The sequence below is a fragment of the Nyctibius grandis genome, chromosome 1 (assembly GCF_013368605.1).
Source record: "Nyctibius grandis isolate bNycGra1 chromosome 1, bNycGra1.pri, whole genome shotgun sequence".
NCBI classification, from domain to species: Eukaryota; Metazoa; Chordata; class Aves; order Nyctibiiformes; family Nyctibiidae; genus Nyctibius; species Nyctibius grandis.
The window spans coordinates 122,447,130-122,466,665 of NC_090658.1; the positions used below are offsets into that span (position 1 = coordinate 122,447,130).

General features: G+C 41.4%; 1 protein-coding gene across 9 annotated transcripts in view; it reads right to left on the reverse strand.

Annotated features, from left to right (window-relative positions):
- The window catches only part of PUM2 (pumilio RNA binding family member 2), a 77,646-nt gene that overhangs the window by 15,547 nt on the left and 42,563 nt on the right, over positions 1-19,536 (reverse strand). For 7 of the 9 annotated variants that reach the window (XM_068397564.1, XM_068397545.1, XM_068397554.1 and 4 more), the window contains 3 exons: positions 8,554-8,697; positions 7,209-7,490; positions 2,117-2,353 (listed from right to left, as the gene is read on the reverse strand). In XM_068397564.1, the coding sequence (XP_068253665.1) occupies positions 2,117-2,353; positions 7,209-7,490; positions 8,554-8,697 (663 nt within the window). The remainder of the gene's footprint in view (positions 1-2,116; positions 2,354-7,208; positions 7,491-8,553; positions 8,698-19,536) is intronic. The other 2 variants (XM_068397584.1, XM_068397574.1) reach the window with 1 other exon arrangement.

Here is a 19,536-nt window from a genome sequence, read left to right on the forward strand (position 1 = left end):
AACTTACAGTGGTGTTCTACTCTGAAAAGTGACTACGTGATAATCATACCCTTCTTAAAATATACTGTTTGATTTCAGGAATAACTTCTCATTTGGTGAGAAAGCTTTGCCTTTTTTTTTGTTTTGTTTTGTTTTTGTTGTTTTTTTTTTTAATATGTGAAGAAAAAACAAATGTTTCCAAGAGCAGTTGATGAACACACCAGAATAAATCTAACAGGACAATTAACTGCAGAAATAGTCAATTTCTTGTGATGGTGCACCTTGGACATAACTGCACAAAGATCTGACACAGGGCAGAATGCAGGAAATGCTAAAAAAAATTACTGCATTTTTGTGAAAGCAAAAATCCAGAAAACCTCAATTTCCAAATTTCAAATTGATTTGGTAAGGTAGAAAAAAAGTTTACAGGTAACCAAGGTCCACTTCATTCGGAAGATGAAGAGGCAGTACACATGGAAGCCAACAAGGCTGTGTCAATTTTCAGAGTACAACTGCACACTCTGGCCTTTACACACTGATCTAGTACATGGTTTCAACAAACCGTTATGCTTAGTTCACACTGCCAAACAGTCTGAAGTGGATTAAAATCAGTATTTAACAATTTCTGCTGATAGAGGTAATCCTCTATACTGATTGCAGCTTATTTTCTCAGATCTGAAAAAAGTCTCTTAACATTTATCAAATGTGTAACAACACAAAACTTTAAATGTTTTGAATTTTAGATAATGCCTTCCAAGATTTGATTTAAATATAGTTTTCAGTAATACGAAAACTATTGTGAGAGTACTTTGAAAAGAAAGAAAGAAAAAGATTTCCATGATAACCCCATTGTCAGATGTTCAGAACTTTCTCAAAAGCCTCCATTTGGGCTGAAACTTTCCATGCTTGGTCTCAGCCCAAAGGTGCACTTTGTAGACCTGAAAAAGGAAAAAAGGTAAGTAAAAAAAAATAAAACGTGCTGAAACATCCCCTTGCCCAGTTTTACTTCGGGTATTCAGCACTTAACCGTGAAGGGGATACTGAACTGTAAATGTAATATATTTAAATTACTTTTAACCTTGTTATACAAACCACTCACACATTTCTCCCTTGAGGTGTATTTTGGTAAGCACTTTCAAATTTTTTACTGTTTTATTTGCACTGACAGAAGTAAAGGGGATTATGTTGCCTATTACATGCACTGAAGAGTTACTGGAGCAACAGGCAACTCAATTTTGAAATTACATCCAGTTTCATTGTATGATTTTAGCATCCAAATTAAATGACCACAAATATTTGCAGCAAAAAAAAGAGAAAGTTTATCAAGAAACCTCAGGTTAGAGGCATTCTCTTCTAAATATATTGTAGGCTGTGGTGGGGTTTCTTTAGATTTTTAAATTTTATCTTATTTTTAATTTTTTTTTTAAAAAAGGTTGAGCTCCCATGTCATCTAACTAGCTGAAAAATTTTCTGAAAGATTACTATCATAATTCCTTAAAAAATACATCTGGTAACAGAGAGCCACCACTGACAAAGCCTTTGCTCCTTCTTTCACAAGTGCATTTTCTTTTTTTCCACCAGCCTGGTGATAAACTATTATCTTCCTGGCAAAGCATCTGGGCCATGAGGTAGCAGGCTCCCTGATTCAAAAATCACCTTTCAATACATTTTACATTGAGAGCTTTGCTCACTTTTCTACTTTATAATGGTAAAGGGCAGCAGTGAAAGTCACTTCACTGTTAAAACACAGTATCATCTTAAAAATGTCCTTAAAGTGGTAATACTCTGAAGTAGAAACAAAATAATGCACCTTTGCTTGTCATACTGTAGAAACATAATACAAAAAGGACCAATAAATCTTACTGGGCTCTCTATCAGGCTTCTGCAAGGGAAGAAAAATCAGTTGTTGGCCCAATACTGCAAAAAGCCAAGTGCCCTCCACTGTCATATCAATGAGCATTTAAGCATGCTCGTCACCTTTCAGGAATGGCCCCTCTTCATTACAAAACTATTTAACAGCAAAGGTAATGTGACATCTCTTATGCAACATATATTTTACACATAGAAATACATACACACATACAAACAAAAAGTGTTTTTCTGTGTTTTTGTTTTTGTTTTTTTTTTTTTTTTTTACCTAAATGCAAACTGGATGAGGATCCATGTGATGAAAGTGATGGCGGTGGCGTAAGTGAATGTCCTGGCGTTTGGCTTGGCAGAGGCATGCCTATTGGACTTGGAGAGGAGGAAAATCCCAGACTATTGTAAAATGGCTGCCCTATGGGTGCTAGGCTGCTACTAGATCTTTTGTACAAGTCAGAGCTAGTAGATAGAGAATCTCTCCTTGTGGCACTACTACTTGCAGAACTGCCAACTGAAGAAGAAATAAAAAGACCCTAATTACACAGTGTCAACTGAATAAAACCTATCCCCCACTACAGCTGAGCAACAACAGATGCGATCACAATAATTACAGCAATCGTTACGACAAAGACAATTACTGTGATAACCACACATGCTTTTAAGTAAATCTAAGTGGGTATAAACATACCACTGAGAAGTAATTTCACCAATGCCCACGACTTTCAACATTTCATCTAGACTTCTCACAGTAATATTGCAGTACTCTCTTTTAACCGCCTGACTTCAGGCTTTTGGACAAATATGGTATTTATGAGACTAGATTACACTGTCATTTTACAGAATAAATGATTCTAAAAATATTTCCACTAAACTTTTTGATAAAATTTTTTCCACCATAAATTATTAGTCAGACAACGATACTTGATTTCAGGCAAAAGGCTAAGAGGCAATTTGTGTTTAAGGGTTCAGAAAATAACCTATGTTGCTGTTCAGCTGTTTCTGAACTTCCTCTTGTTTGTGAACCCCTCATCTGTAGGAAAAAAATGACTACTTAAAATCCCCTATGAGAATTATGGTTCTCAAAGAAGTGTTCTGAAAAGATATTATAAATGAGGAATAGGCTAAGAAGATGAGAAGCAGAGCGGAGAGAGGAAAATCAAGGTGAGAAACTAAAAATGTAATTTTACTGCTACCGGTATTTCTGAAAGTCAAATTAGACTAGAAGCTTTGGATAACAGTGTATTAGTGAAGGACTGGTTATCCTGCACAGCATCATTCAGCAGGGCGATGAACAGTCTAGGATAAATTAGGAAAACAATAAGAAGTTTTGAGAAATGTTAAAATCTAGTATCTAGTTGCATACTAGTGAAATATTAAACTAGAGTCCCTGTTTTCAACGCTGGAACATTATTATACTCATGAACAAAACCAAGATTATGGATATTTTTATAATAAAGAAGCTTCTTAAGCTGAATTTGGAAAATTTATTTCTATTTCAACTTAAAAAGGAAAAGGTCAGAATTTATACTTCCATAATCTTTACCCTTGTCTGGTACCTACCTACTAAAGCTGGCAGCATGGCCCAATACAAAGGTCGCCTGATACCTCCTATTTTAAGCCACTAATTTGTCTTCTCCTAACATTAGCAACTTGGATAATACTTTTCATGGCAGGTACCTGCTTGGCCCACGTTTTTCAAAGAAATTCTGCCCAAACAACACTGCCATTTCAGAAAAACAGGCAAGGAAAGATGCTTTATCCTTAGCAAAATAATCCAGCTATCATTTGAGAAGTTAATGCTTTCATGCACTCAGATCAATGTGCTAGCAACAGGAGAACTTTATTTTCATGGTCCCTTTGATTGAGCTAAAAATCTTAGCAAAGTCACAGTTTGTACAAGCTCAGCACAGATCTGCTACAGACTCATAGCTGAAAACTTAAAACTCCTGTCCATACATGGCACTCCTGAGATGGCTGATAAAGGTTTTCCCTGAAACTGAAGTTCTAGGCTTCTGTGTGCCATGTCAAAAAAAGGACTCTGAAACTGCTGTCCAAGATCCCACCTTGTGTTCGGAAGGCCCATCAGGCAGTGTGGAAAGGAAGTTTTCTACTTCAAGTGCAGAGGAGACAAAAGCCAAACACAAGAAATAGACCAGGGAAAAATAAAAATAAAAAAAAAAAAAGAAAAAAAAAAGAAAAAAAGAAACCAGAACCAGGAGGAGAGAAAGGTCAGACAAAGGAGGCAATAAGGAGACTGCAAGAAAACTGGCAAGCACTTTCAAAACCAGTTGGATTGAGAATGAAAGGAAAGCAGACCTGAAGAAATGTTAGGCTGTAGAAGGTGTATGTGACCGTGGGGCAAAAAGACTGGAATAGTAAGCTGATGATGGGAACATCACACAGTACAAGCAGAAACAGAAATGTATTTGGGAGGGGGAGGGGAAGCAGGAGATAAATGTTGCCTGGAAACTGAGAAGGAAGACACACTAGAGGAGCAGCCAGAAGGAAAAGATACTGGACTAACTAGGCAAGGAGACTGAGAATAAGAAATAAGAAGAGAAAATTAAGGCAACAGTTGAAAGAAATCTCAAGATTTGAGACTAGCTCTACAGGTTCTGCCTCAGCTAGTGAACCATGTGAATGTTAATACAATGCTACATGATGGATTGTTATTTTTCCAACTACGACAAAAGCTAAGCAACCTTTAGCTTTCAGGGTTTCTTACTCAGCTAAGTTACTGCAGCTTAACAAGCTATTGTGAATCAGCTGAGCTGCATTTTCACACACACACAAGCAAAGCTCACAAAAACTGGAAGGTAATTTGGATTAGCCTACCCCTCTTCACCACTGTCTAAGCTAATGCAATTACTTTACACTTCTTACAAGTCAGAAGTAGGTACCTGAAAAACTGCCATAGTTGATCTGATTTTTAGTTACCTGTTAAGCTGCAGTAACTTATTATGTACCTAAACCTTTAAAATGGAGTATGAGTAACTTTTATTATAAAGAGCAGAGACTGTAAAGTACATACAGCCATGTATATGGTATGCTTGCCTCTTCCTGTTTTTTATTGTTCCGTCATTCAGCTAGAACATGCTCATCTTTGCATTTCTTTTGCAGAGCTATTTTTTTTTTTCCCTGCAACAACTGAATACATAAGGGCAAGATCTGTATTGCCATCTGTCAGTCTTCATGGCTATATTTTAACTGAAATCCAACCTTCACAACACACTGAGGGGAGTTACAAAGAAGCTGAAACTTTGGCAAATAAAAAATTAAACTTGTTTTTAATTTGCTTCAACATGCATTAACAACCATTTGTGTAAGTACTCATTGGTGTAATTTAATTCATAGGTACATATAGCTCGGGAACTCTTTAAAAAAATAATGATCAGGAAGCATTTTTTAAGTGGCTATTATGGCAAGTACAATTTATACTTGGCAGACGGGCACTTTCAATGTACTTTTATTCCAATAATACTACCAAAAATATTTCAGGTTTAGATAGCACCTTTCATCAGCACTTCTCAAACTGCAAAAGCACAGGCTTCCTGCTTCCCTGTGGAAATGGCCATGCTAATTAAATCACCTAGGCTACTGCTGCAAAATTTCAGCAGATGCTGTCTATGCTGAAGGCTTTGGACAAAGCTCTGGAACTGACCTTTGCTACAAGGAAAAGGCTTCATCTCCTGTGCCAGAAAGAACTATGCTGAATCTTCTTAAGTAGATACACAACTAAAATTTGTATTCTATGGAGGTCCTCGTGATAATGCTGGATAAAGACTTTTATGACTTAAAATTATTCTAGAGACTTAAAATGGCTGCACTGCATTGAATATGCAGATAAACTCATGATCACTATCCATCAATGAAATGAAACTGTATCTAGAGTGAAACACAGCTGCTAAGAATTCACTGAAATCCTACAAGTAGCTCAGGACAAGTTATATTGCAATATAGCACCTGGATAGCACAATTACTTCGTAAATAAGATTTACCTGCTGTGGCATTATGGAAAATTAAGAAACCCTACATAGCTGAGTAGCCTCTACATTTTTTTTCAAATTACAGATGGTATGTTTAGAGTTTCCTACTCCACTCTTTAAAATCAGATATTAAAGAGGATCGGTGTAAAACTTGATTCTGGATTTCCTAGAATTAGTTTTGTTACAGTAAAAAATTTTTCAGATTATTTTATGAAAAACAACACTGAGAAAATCTCTGTGTTGGTATGCAGTATATTTGATTTCACTATTCACCTCCACTTAGTTACCAAACAACAGGTATCATGTTTTAACACTGAAGGGCATGTTTTTCCTTCTGTTTTTCTATATATTATGCTATCTAGTAATAATCTTTACTTTTTACATTTCTTTCAATGTTTAATTTTTTTGTTAATTACTTCCTTTGGGGCATTTAATTTTGAAAAGAATATTGTTAAGAGTACATAAGTTTCCCCCAATTTCTACCCATCTGCAAGATACCTGAGATTATAAACATGCTCCACTGATTTCATTAAAATAATAATAATAATCAACTCAGTGCTGTAACTTAAGAGATTAAAAGCCAAAGGAAATATTATTTAGAAAAGTTATTTAGCTTGCTTTACTAATACTGAATCTGAAATATAAGAAAGCCTACCTTGCATGTTTAAAAAATGTGCGAATAAGAAATTTCTGCTAGAAAGCAGAAACATGACGGCAACACTGATTTATTTCTTATTTTTTTTTTTAAATACAAACAGATTGATAATATTTAGGAGCATCTGCTGAAATAACTTTAGGCCCCGAACTTGCAATGAACTATTTATGCTTAACTCTATCTAAGATTAAATCTACTAGAGTTAACAAGGACTATTCTTGGGTATTAAGTCTCTGTTTTATAAATCCTATAAAAGTATTATGGAAATCAACACTTCAATATTAGATCAAATTTAGAAAGTCATACACTATTTAATTTTTAAAAAAACTAGGAATTTTCCTGACATGAAAATTACAACAAAAGAATGTGTATCTCAGACATCATGAATTGTTATTCTAAACACAGAATGAAGACTTCCTTGAAAATAAAAGAGCTTACTAAAAACAATAACAAACTTCTGGGGCAGAGTACAGTGCTCAATATGGAAAAGTATTTTTGAGATATCTATGACTACAGGACATTCTTCAAAAACGCATCTTGTATACAGAGCCCAAGTGAATTTAAAAAACCGTTTTTCTTCCCCTATAATTTGTTTTAAACTTGAATAACCTGTTCTTGCATTCTTTCTAGAAATGTATGTGTATATAATATGTCTGGATACAGATACATTTTTTTTGCTTAACACAAAAGTCTCACAGAATTTCCTCACTATATTAACAACCTACCTGATGAGCCAAATCCACCAAGTGCAGAGCCGATAGCTGCTCCTAAAGAGCTGCTACTTCCAAAGCCAAGAGATGTGCTTCCTGGTTGGCCAGGACCATGTGAAAAAAGGGAACTGCTCTGTGAGTTATTGGTCAAAGAGTTACTGCCATAAAATGAATTGGATTGTAGGCTATTATTTGTTTGCTGTTGCTGTTGCTGTGGCTGGGCACCAAGTGGCCGAAATAGACCGTTCGTGGCTCCCGCGAGATTGTTTGCTGTTCCTCCAGCTGAAGCAGCTGCAGCTGTAAAACACGTTTTCAATCATAATTACTCTCTCAAACATTTCTGACTGAAAATGGACTATTCAGATCTAAATTGTATTTTCTTGAAGCCCTCTTAAACAAGCAGAAATTCACATATTAAAGGACTGAAAGAGATTTTACATTATTACACAGTCTTAATTACCCAAGGAAAAAAAAAATGAAGCAAGCATATGTTGTAGGCTAGCTAAGGCTGTAGAATTTGTTAATCTAATTGAGGAAATTTTCAGTGTAAACATATAGGACATTACTGTTTACTGAACTGTACTTTTATATCCAAAGTTGCAATAGCAGAGTTCCAGCTAAGAGTCATTCAAAGACACCTTCAGTTACTGATGTCAGAAGCAAGTTCTGCATAGAGAAAGAAGCTTATAGATTAATTTAAAATCTAATTTTCTGAACAGATTAATTTAATTAATCTGGTGTTAGTATTTTGGATTTTAATTTAACAAATGCAGTCCATACAATGGTTCAGTAAAGTAGTACCAGACCCTATCACAGATAAAAAGGGAAAAACCAAAATTAGACTTTTGATATAACTAAATTTCCTCTTCTGCTGTCCATTCTATAGACTTTTTCCTTGCCACACTTTTCAGGACAAAATACTTTCAGGAAAAAAGCACAGGAAGGCCCCAAAGCACTCCATCATCTTCTGCCAGACCGAAGCAATGAAATGATGCTTCCTAGAGGACACCATTTAGGGGATAGATGAGAGTGCACATTATATGCATGGGGAGAGGAAAGGGGAGAATGTTCATATCTGAGAAGCAACAACATTTGCAGAAACATACCTGTATATGTGTGGGGAGAGGACTGTAAATTTGAATTACAAAAGGAAAACTACATCTCTGAGAAACAGCAGTATCTCTCAGAGAAAGAGAAGCAACAGGGTAAGAAAGACAGCATGTATGGTATATCCTTCACAACTAGAAAACTTCAGATACATACAAAACACATCAACAATATCAAATACTAACCAACCAACATTACTGTTAAGATTCAGTAGAAAAGTAGAAGAAACCCCCATGCAGGATCAAATACTTACCTGCTTGTGCTGCTGCAGAACTGATTATAACAGGAGTTGAGGCCACCAATCTGACTGGTGCTCCAAGGCCAGTTCTTGCTCCAGGGCCTACTACTAAGGCACCAGTCTGATCATAATAGGCAGTGGGAGCTAGTACTTGATAGCCTACACAACATAGAATACAAGAATTAGTAGTACAGATAGTCTCATAGTCAGCGTTTCTTCTCTCCTTGAAATCTTCTGACAACAAACTACATAAGGGGAAAACAGCATTTCTGCCATATTGCCTTAAAACGTCAACTGGATATCAAAAAAAAAACCAAACAGTGAACATCGTAAAACAGTGTGACAAAATCTTATTTAGGAATGCTCTACATAATTTTTTAAAACTAGAATAACAGCTAAATTTAGTAGTCTAAAGTTGAGTTTTATTTTCATGGTTAACAAAGTAAGTTTCTAACACCATAGTGAAAAGGTACAGGAACAACACATCTGGCCATATTTGCATCAATATCGAATCAACTTTTTAGCAATTTAAAATATTCTACATTTCTCTTGTACTCCTTTGTATATGGAAAATGTATTGAAATCTGTACAATTAAAGGGCTGAACTAAATGCAAGTTTGGCACTTCCACACATTACCTAGCCACACTTAAAAGTCCATCTACAAAAACACATTAGGAAAGGAATGCTCTATGTGCAGGAATACCTTGGACCAGTCAGTTTCACAGGAAAAAAGACTGTAATCCAAGTATAATTTCATTTAGTTGACAGTTAAAGAGTTGGAACTGGGGGAGAAAAAAGGAGGAGGAATTGAAAAATGAGAAAAGCAAGCAGTAGGAAGGAAAACAAGATACAAGATATGAATGAGGAAAGCAAAAGAGACAAACAAGAACAAAACAAAACCCCCTTATTCAGGACAAGAGCAAGAGAATTTTAAAGCTCTGATACTTTATAATGAAGTAGAAGAATTGGAATAAGAATCCCTAAAAAATGGAAGACGAGGGCTGGGGTAATCTAAGAAAGTGTGCTGACAAAGAAAAGAGAATGTAGTCTAATTTTTAGGTTGACTATTCTTATAAAGCAATAAAACAAAAGCCAAGGGAATTTCAGTATTTCTCCCATGTTCAAATATATACTAATGCTATTAAGAGAAAAGTCAAGATTGCACAAATCACACATCTATTTTTGTATGTGTAAGAACCAAGATTTTGGATATTACTTTAAGTCTGTTTCCATGTACATTCAGAACTAGGTCTAGCTGAGTTCTCTCTGAAATACACATGGACCTGAACATAAAGACCTGGGCCTCTAATTCCAGGTGAGTACCTCAGTCACCACACTTCCAAGTCACATTTTTTTCCTCCTCAATTTCTAAAACATCTGTGTAATCTCTTCTGCCTAGATGCCTTGCTCCAGAAACAGAGCTGGAAACACCATATGCGTACCGGCCTGGTGGTTACAGTACTCTGCAGGGAAGCTTGAGACACAGCTCCAAATTCTCTCACACTAAGAAAATCTGAGGATATGAAGGAGACTCAGATAGTAACTGGAAAGGAGTGATGAAAATCCAGATCTTTAGGTTCAATTCACAGTTCTGGAAATGAATGCACTATACTGGTTATGAAAACTTGTCATTACTATCATTCCAAACCTGTCCTCACTGCTCACTACTTGTTTTGCATTCCAGATGCATCTACCTTCTCTTTCCCACCAACACAGCACAGGAAGACAGTCATCCTCCTCAGAGTTTGTCTGAAAGTTTGGCTCATTAAAAACAAACAGAACAGTTTCTTACAACTGAATTGGTCAGGAAACCTTCGCTATAGGTACCACTGCCTCTTCCACCTACAAAACTGTGCTGTGCTGCTCTACCACCATCACCACTAAGAACGACTGCTGCATGCCCACAGCAGGGAAAGGTGAGAGTGACTGCTCTGTTTTACTGTAGTTCTATAGAAAAACACAGCATAGAATATGAGAAGATGACTGACACAGTAGGAAAGCTCTTTATAATACCACATATGTTCCTGCATACATTAGCAATGTTTTATTACTAGTACCTACATCATTTCTACTTTTACTCATAGCACACTCAATTGATAATTACCATGTTGGCCCTGTCATTTGTTACTGCTGTATCATATAAAACCACTTTTTCTGAAATCAGAATTGGCTAATACTTACCAGTATTTACTCTGCCTGCCTACCCTCTTCAAATGTTCAAGCCCACAGATAATGCTATAGCTGTATAAAAAAGGACTGATCCTATATTTACACCCTTGTGCTCATCTGAATCTAATACACAGCATTTTATATGACTTCAGGCCCACAGTGTAAACAAGTCTATTTTCCAATGCAAAATACTTGGGGGGGGGGGGGGGGGGGGGGGGGGGGGATCAAAAAGACAACTTACACAGTATTGCATAAATTAAAATTACTGGGATTAATAACAATGCAGTTTAATATATTAATTTTAGATTTTCTAAAATAATTGACTAGTATGACTGCTGAAGTAAAAAACAGAAGTGACTTGCACTTGCTTTTTGCATTACAAAATGCCCAATTTCTCTTGATACTTCCTTGCCACTATCTTATCTGTGATGTCACCCACAAAGAGGTCAATAAAATGAGGTCAATTAAAATCAGTAATAATAAGCTTGGTCATTAGCATCAAAATACCATCCATCACAGAAGGTTCAAACTACGCGTAAGAACTGAGAAGTGCTTCTCTGTTCCTAATCTCAAATTAATACATTCTGACCCGGAATAGGAGGCCTCTCAACCTTCTACTCAAATGTACTAAAACAAAGCAACATATGACTGTTTGTGAAATTGCTGAGACCTTGCTAAGTGCGTGTGCAGTCTCAAAGGTATAAAATTATTTGCTTTGACATCAAAAATACAATTTCAGAGACGCCATCTCAGATCAGATTAAATAACTGAAGAACAGCTCTCATAGCAAGACTTAAGTCTTCTGCTTTCCCTTCCTTCACAGTATTCTATAAACTCACCCCAGAAAGGTGAGCGCAAAGATAAAAACTATTTCCCAGCCTTCTCTCTTATCAAAGATAAGATGGTGGCTTGCCAGGTTTTCTCCTCTCTAATTCCCTCTCCTCCCGTTTCAGTTTTTATTACCTCTCTATCACATCAGAATCAGAACCAGAATCAATCAGGTTGGAAGAGACCTCTGGGATCATCGAGTCCAACCGTTGCCCTGACACCACCCTGTCAACTAGACCATGGCACTAAGTGCCATGTCTAGTCTTCTCTTAAAAACATCCAGAGATGATGACTCCACCACCTCCCTGGGCAGCCCATTCCAATGTCTAATAACCCTTTCTGAAAAGAAATTCTTCCTAATGTCCAACCTGAACCTCCCCTGGCAAAGCTTGAGGCTGTGTCCTCTCGTCCTATCGCTAGTTGCCTGGGAGAAGAGGCCAAATCCCACTTCGCTACAACCTCCCTTCAGGTAGTTGTAGACTGCAATAAGGTCACCTCTGAGCCTCCTCTTCTCCAGGCTAAACAACCCCAGCTCCCTCAGCTGTTCCTCATAGGTCAGACCCTCCAGACCCTTCACCAGCTTGGTCGCCCTCCTCTGGACTCGCTCCAACACCTCAACATCTTTCTTGAAGTGCGGGGTCCAGAACTGGACACAGGATTCAAGATGCGGCCTCACCAGTGCCGAGTACAGAGGGACGATCACTTCCCTAGACCGGCTGGCTACACTATTCTTAATAGAGGCCAGGATGCCATTGGCCTTCTTGGCCACCTGGGCACACTGCTGCCTCATGTTTAGCCGGCTGTCGATCAGCACCCCCAGGTCTCTTTCCACCGGGCCGCTTTCTAACCACTCTTCCCCCAGCCTGTAGCTCTGCAGCGGGTTGTTGTGGTCTAAGTGTAAGACCCGGCACTTGTTCTTGTTGAACCTCATGCCGTTGGTCTCGGCCCATCTATCTAACCTGTCCAGATCCCTCTGTAGGGCCTTCCTACCCTCCAGCAGATCGACACTCCCACCCAGCTTGGTGTCATCTGCAAATTTGCTGAGGGTGCACTCAATCCCTACATCTAGATCATCTATAAAGATATTGAACATCATCTCTGTGGCTGTGCAATTTTCCTTCCAAATTAACAACTATCAAAGCTCACTTCAGTGCCTTCACATTCAAGGCCTTCCACTGCAACAAAAAACTAAATCATACTCTTTGCTTCCTAATCTGTTCCTAATCACACCTTTTATTTTAGATTCAACTGCTCTATCTACACTTACTGTCTCCAGATCAGCGGGCAATATGAAAGTAAACAATCTGGTTTACCAGTACTGTGCTTTGCTGAAATGATTTCTGAATGTCTCCAAAACCACAGACTCTGAAAACTTTCTGGATTCTTTTCACACAAACCTTAAATGTTCATAAAGAATGAGAGAACAAGAGGAAATCTGTTGTCTTGGCTCGTGCAGCCCATTCTTCTCTTATCCATCCAGTAATTCTTCAGTGTCTTTTACTAGATACTTCACACTCTCTTCTCACATTTTTGCATGTAATACCACAAAGCTCTGCCCAGATCTCCTACTCCCTTCCCTCTATGCAACTTCCCTTGCTGATGACACCCAAACATATGCCAGAGTTTGTCGCTTCTCTCTACTCAATTTAAGTTAACAGATGTGACACTTCTTACTGCCAGCTCAATTATCTGCCCCTTTTAACACGACCATCCTGACACCTCTCTCTCCCCCCCCTCCCCAAAGCAAAACTTGCAAGTCATTGTAGAGTCCTCTCTCCCTATGTAGATTTACGGCTTCTCCCTTCTTAACATTCCCAAGATCAATTTTTTCCCTCTGCATACAAATTTGAAGATTTATTCAGCTCTTAATCGTCTATCTTTCCTTAAAGATAGCGGCGGCAGCAGCGACAGCGACGGCAGCGACTTGAGGTTAGTGCAGGGGCGAGGGCGACATCGGGCTTAACTGGGCGGTTTTCGTACTCTGGGCCCCCCCTGAGCCCCCCGCGAGCATCAGCCCCGAGCTGCTTCCCCCCCCACCCCCGACCCGGAGGTTCCCGGCAACGAATCAGGAGAGGAGGGGGCGTAGCCGGAGGCACCACGGGCAATTTAAACGCACCACCCCCCTGTGATCGGGTGATAAAAAGCCTCCTGGAGGGCAGGGACTAGTCCCTGGCCAGAGGGGAGAGGGAGACTCAGCTGTGACTGGGTGTGTCCCAGGGCAGGAGAGGCCGCAGTCATTTGCAGCTCGTTGGGGAGGGCACTGACTCCCTCCCAGTGCACAAGGCGAGGAAGGTGCCAAGGAGCTGTGAACCAGGGGTGTCACCAACAGGTATTTCCCAGCTCAGTGAAAGAACAATGGTATCTACCCAGCGGAAGAAGACCAAAATGGATGTGGGAACCCAGACAGAGCTCCCATGGAAGGAGGCGATGGTGCAGGTCGCAGGCCGCAGGGAATGCTACAGCGTCTCTGTGGTGACAGCGGGCTGTGTGCGCTGTGAGCAGGTAGATGATCTGCTCGGCCGAGCGGCACAGCTGCAAAGCCAGGTTGAAAGGCTTCAAGCCGAAGTAGAAAGGCTTAGGAGCATTCGGGAGGCTGAAATGGAGATAGACTGGTGGAGCCAGGCTCTGCCCTCCCTGCAACAAAAATGGGGGCACCTGCCGGAGAGCTCCCAGGATCAAGGGACCCCTGTACTCTGCCCCTCTCAGGTGGAAAACAATAACCTAGAGGAGAGGAGTCAGTGGAGGCAAGTCTATGGCTGTGGCAAAAGGCGAGTGCCCTCCTTGCCTACTTTGCCTCCACAGGTGCCTCTGAGCAATAGATATGAAGCCCTAGTGGAATACAGCCGGTCCAATGGGGATGTGGTGGAGAGGCAACCTATATCAGAGGTCCCACCACAGTCAGAAAAACCTGACAGGCGTATAGCTACCTCCTCCACAAGGAAGAAGAGAAGAGTTTTAGTGGTTGGAGACTCCTTCCTAAAGGGATCTGAGGGCCCAATATGCAGAGCTGACCCCCATCACAGGGAGGTCTGCAGCCTGCCTGGAGCCCGAATCAGGGATATCACCAGGAAACTCCCCAACCTGGTGAAGGCCACAGACTACTACCCCCTGCTGATCTTCCAGACAGGTGGGGAAGAAGCTGCATCCCATAGTCTGAGGGGGATGAAGAAAGACTACAAGGCCCTAGGACGGTTGGTGAAAGAGTCTGGGGCACAAGTTGTTTTCTCCTCCCTCCTTCCATTTTCAGGTGATGACGTGGGATGGAATAGTAGGATTCTCTCTATTAACGCCTGGCTACGAGACTGGTGCTACAGGCAGGGCTTTGGGTTCTTTGATAATGGCTGGTTTTATAAGACAACAGGCGTGATGGTAATACATGGGAAAGGTTTATGTCATAGGGGCAAAAGGGTTCTGGGACAGGAATTAGCAGGGCTCATTCGGAGAGCTTTAAACTAGATACGAAGGGGGATGGGGTGGTAGCTGGGCTTGCACCACTGGGGCAACGCTCTAGTGTTGAGGTAGACCAGGAGGCCCCCCATCCCCCTGGGGTGAAATCGGTGTGCTCAGCTCGCTCCCTGAAATGCCTGTACACCAATGCACACAGCATGGGGAATAAACAGGAGGAGTTAGAAATCCGTGTTCGGTCGGGGGGCTATGATCTAGTGGCAATTACAGAGACTTGGTGGGACGCCTCGCATGACTGGAATGTGGTCATGGATGGCTATGTCCTGTTCAGGAAAGACAGGCCAGTAAGGAGAGGTGGTGGAGTTGCTCTTTATGTGAGTGAGCAGCTAGAATGTATTGACTTCTGTCCAGGGGCAGATCAGGAGCGAGTTGAGAGTTTGTGGGTGCGAATTAAGGGGCAGGCTGGCAGGGATGATACTGTTGTGGGTGTCTATTACAGGCCACCGGATCAGGATGAGGACAGTGATGAGGCCTTCTACAGGCAGCTGAGAGCAGTCTCGCAATTACAGGGCCTGGTTGTTGTGGGGGATTTCAACTACCCTGATATTTGCTGGGAGGCCTACTCAGCCAGCCATCCCCAGTCCAGGAGGTTCCTCCAGTGCATTGATGATAACTTTCTGATGCAAATGGTGGATGAGCCAACTAGGAGAGGAGCGCTGCTGGATCTTATCCTCACTAGCAAGGAGGGTCTGGTTGAAGAGGTGAAGTTGAGGGCAGCCTTGGTTGTAGTGACTATGAGATGGTAGAGTTCAGGATCTCACGTGGCAGGAACAGAATAGCTAGCAGAATTGCAACCCTGGACTTCAGGAGGGCCAACTTTGGCCTTTTCAAGCAATTGCTAGGGGAAATCCCATGGGACAGGGTACTAGAAGGTAAGGGGGCCCAAGATAGTTGGTTAGCGTTCAAGGACTGCTTCTTCCGAGCTCAAGATCAGAGCATCCCAACAGGTAGGAAGTCAAGGAAGGGTCCAGGAGACCTGCATGGTTAAACAGGGAACTGCTGGGCAAACTCAAGTGGAAGAAGAGGGTGTACAGATCATGGAAGGAAGGGCTGGCCACTTGGGAGGAATATAAGTCTGTTGTCAGAGGATGTAGGGAGGCAACTAGGAAAGCTAAGGCCTCCTTGGAATTAAACCTTGCAAGAGAGGTCAAGGACAACAGAAAGGGCTTCTTCAAATACACTGCAGGTAAAGCCAACACTAGGCCCACTGATGAATGAGGTGGGGGCCCTGGAGACAGAGGATAAAAAGAAGGCGGAGTTACTGAATGCCTTCTTTGCCTCTGTCTATACTGCTGGAGGCTGTCCTGAGGAGCCCCGGACCCCTGAGGCCCCAGAAGAAGTCAGGATAGAGGAGGAATCTGTCTTGGTAGATGAGGGCTGGGTCAGGGACCAATTAAGCAACCTGGACGTCCATAAATCCATGGGCCCTGATGGGATGCACCCGCGGGTGCTGAGGGAGCTGGCGGAAGTCATTGCTAGGCCACTCTCCATCATCTTTGCTAAGTCGTGGGCAACGGGAGAGGTGCCTGAGGACTGGAGGAAAGCGAATGTCACTCCAGTCTTCAAAAAGGGCAAGAAGGAGGACCCGGGTAACTATAGGCTGGTCAGCCTCACCTCCATCCCCGGAAAGGTGATGGAACAACTTGTCCTTGGTGCTGTCTCTAGGCACATCAAGGATAGGGGGATCATTAGGGGCACTCAGCATGGCTTCACCAAGGGGAAGTCATGCTTAACCAACTTGATAGCCTTTTATGAGGATGTAACCCAGTGGATAGATGATGGTAAAGCTGTGGATGTGGTCTATCTCGATTTCAGTAAAGCGTTTGACACGGTCTCCCACAGCATCCTCGCAGCTAAACTGAGGAAGTGTGGTCTGGATGATCGGGTAGTGAGGTGGATTGTGAACTGGCTGAAGGAAAGAAGCCAGAGAGTGGTGGTCAATGGGACAGAGTCCAGCTGGAGGTCTGTGTCTAGTGGAGTCCCTCAAGGGTTGGTACTGGGACCAGTACTATTCAATATATTCATTAATGACTTGGATGAGGGAGTAGAGTGCACTGTCAGCAAGTTCGCTGATGATACAAAACTGGGAGGAGTGGCTGACGCACCGGAAGGCTGCGCAGCCATTCAGAGAGACCTGGACAGGCTGGAGAGTTGGGCGGGGAGAAATTTAATGAAACATAACAAGGGCAAGTGTAGAGTCCTGCATCTGGGCAAGAACAACCCCATGTACCAGTACAAGTTGGGGACAGACCTGTTGGAGACCAGCGTAGGGGAAAGGGACCTGGGGGTCCTAGTGGACAGCAGGATGACCATGAGCCAGCAGTGTGCCCTTGTGGTCAAGAAGGCCAATGGCATCCTGGGGTGTATTAGAAGGGGTGTGGTTAGCAGGTCAAGAGAGGTTCTCCTCCCCCTCTACTCTGCCCTGGTGAGGCCGCATCTGGAGTATTGTGTCCAGTTCTGGGCCCCTCAGTTCAAGAAGGACAGGGAACTGCTAGAGAGAGTCCAGCGCAGAGCCACGAAGATGATTAAGGGAGTGGAACATCTCCCTTATGAGGAGAGGCTGAGGGAGTTGGGTCTCTTTAGCTTAGAGAAGAGGAGACTGAGGGGTGACCTCATTAATGTTTATAAATATGTAAAGGGCAAGTGTCATGAGGATGGAGCCAGGCTCTTCTCAGTGACATCCCTTGACAGGACAAGGGGCAATGGGTGCAAGCTGGAACACAGGAGGTTCCACATAAATATGAGGAAAAACTTCTTTACAGTGAGGGTGACCGAACACTGGAACAGGCTGCCCAGAGAGGTTGTGGAGTCTCCTTCTCTGGAGACATTCAAAACCCGCCTGGACGCGTTCCTGTGTGATATGGTCTAGGCAATCCTGCCCCGGCAGGGGGATTGGACTAGATGATCTTTCGAGGTCCCTTCCAATCCCTAACATTCTGTGATTCTGTGATTCTGTTAAATGCTGCAGTCTTCACTTCAGTCTCCCAAGCTCACCAAAACCTGAACCACTATAACCTTTTGTTTGTTCTGATATGCACAGCCTTATCTCTGCACTTGTCCTCTCACAAATCAAATTCAGAACTTACCATGCTACCAGTAAATGACTTATACTTTCTATAACCATTGTAACTTTGCCAATACCGTAACTCCTTGTATGTCTGCCACAATTAAATGACTTATTTCATAGTACCTGGAGGCACAGAATGCATGACCCACTGCAGTGTCACACTTCAAATTCCTCTAGGTAACAAAAAATGCAATGCCAATAGACAGAAATTGTTGATTTTAACGTTTTACACGTTTTTCAGACAACTCCATTTACATGCCCATCTACACCTAGATGCACCATTACAGGCAGTGCTAACAGCTTCACTTGCGTGAATTCAATAAAACGAAGCTGCACTTGATCTAGCCAATGCAGTCAATGACGCCTCCAGAGGGATTCAGCTGCCCCACCGCTAGACATCTGGTTTAGGGTAAGCTGAGCAGCTCTGCAGCCTCTGTACAGCCACTGCGCTAGGGAGACGTCCACTGAGCACAATGGCCCCTTAGACAAACGAGGTCACGTGCAGATTCCTGAATTGGGATGACTAAGCTGAGTCCAGCCGTTGTCTGTGATGAGGACTGGTTTTATTCATAGGAAAGAATGTATACTGATCACATTATGATGAAATTGGGAGTACCCTCTGACTTTGTCTTGTACATTTATTCAATCAGAAACTGTCTGTTTTTTAAGAATCTTTGTTACTGAAAGACTTGTTAAATTAGGACTGGAAGAATTTAAAATGTAATTGCACAGCTCCAATGCAAAATGTATTTCACTTTCGATGGTTTTAAAAAAGAACCTGAATTTTTCTGAAGAGAGACTTAACAAAAACATTACGTGAAAAGTACCCTGGATTTCAGACACTTTCTCTTTGCACTTAGGATGAGATATGTGCCTTAAGTGCTACATGAATACACCTCCCTAAATAATTAATACAGAAATACTTGAAATACCCAATTTGAAAAATAAAACAATCCCATACTTGGGACAGCTCATTAACTTCATCCAACATGAAGGCTGCAGCAAGGAGAAAGCAGCTGAAACAATTTAAAAAAGCAGTACGGACGAGTTGAATAATATACTCTTATTTATTAGCTCGCAGTGAAGCCAAACCACAAATATTCTCACTATAAAGAATATTCAAAAGCTTGAAACTCAGTTTGGACCTACACTTTCTTGTAAAACATATAAGTCCATTGAAACAAGAATTCCACACGTTTTCTGCTTGTTTATTACATTACATGTGTTGTTCAGTGGCTACTATCTGGGATTCACTTAATCACATTTTGGTATCTAGATGTGATTTAGTGATCTTGACTCAATTTTAAAGTGAAGAGGAAAACACACCTCTGGAGCAAAACCCACTTTATCCTAAATCAGGTAACTAAAACAGAGGCAGAGGAATCAAGACTAAAAGTTCCTGTTTCTCTTCACTAGTTATAAAAGCAGCCTTCAGTACCTAGCTCAAACAGACACCTAAAACAATATC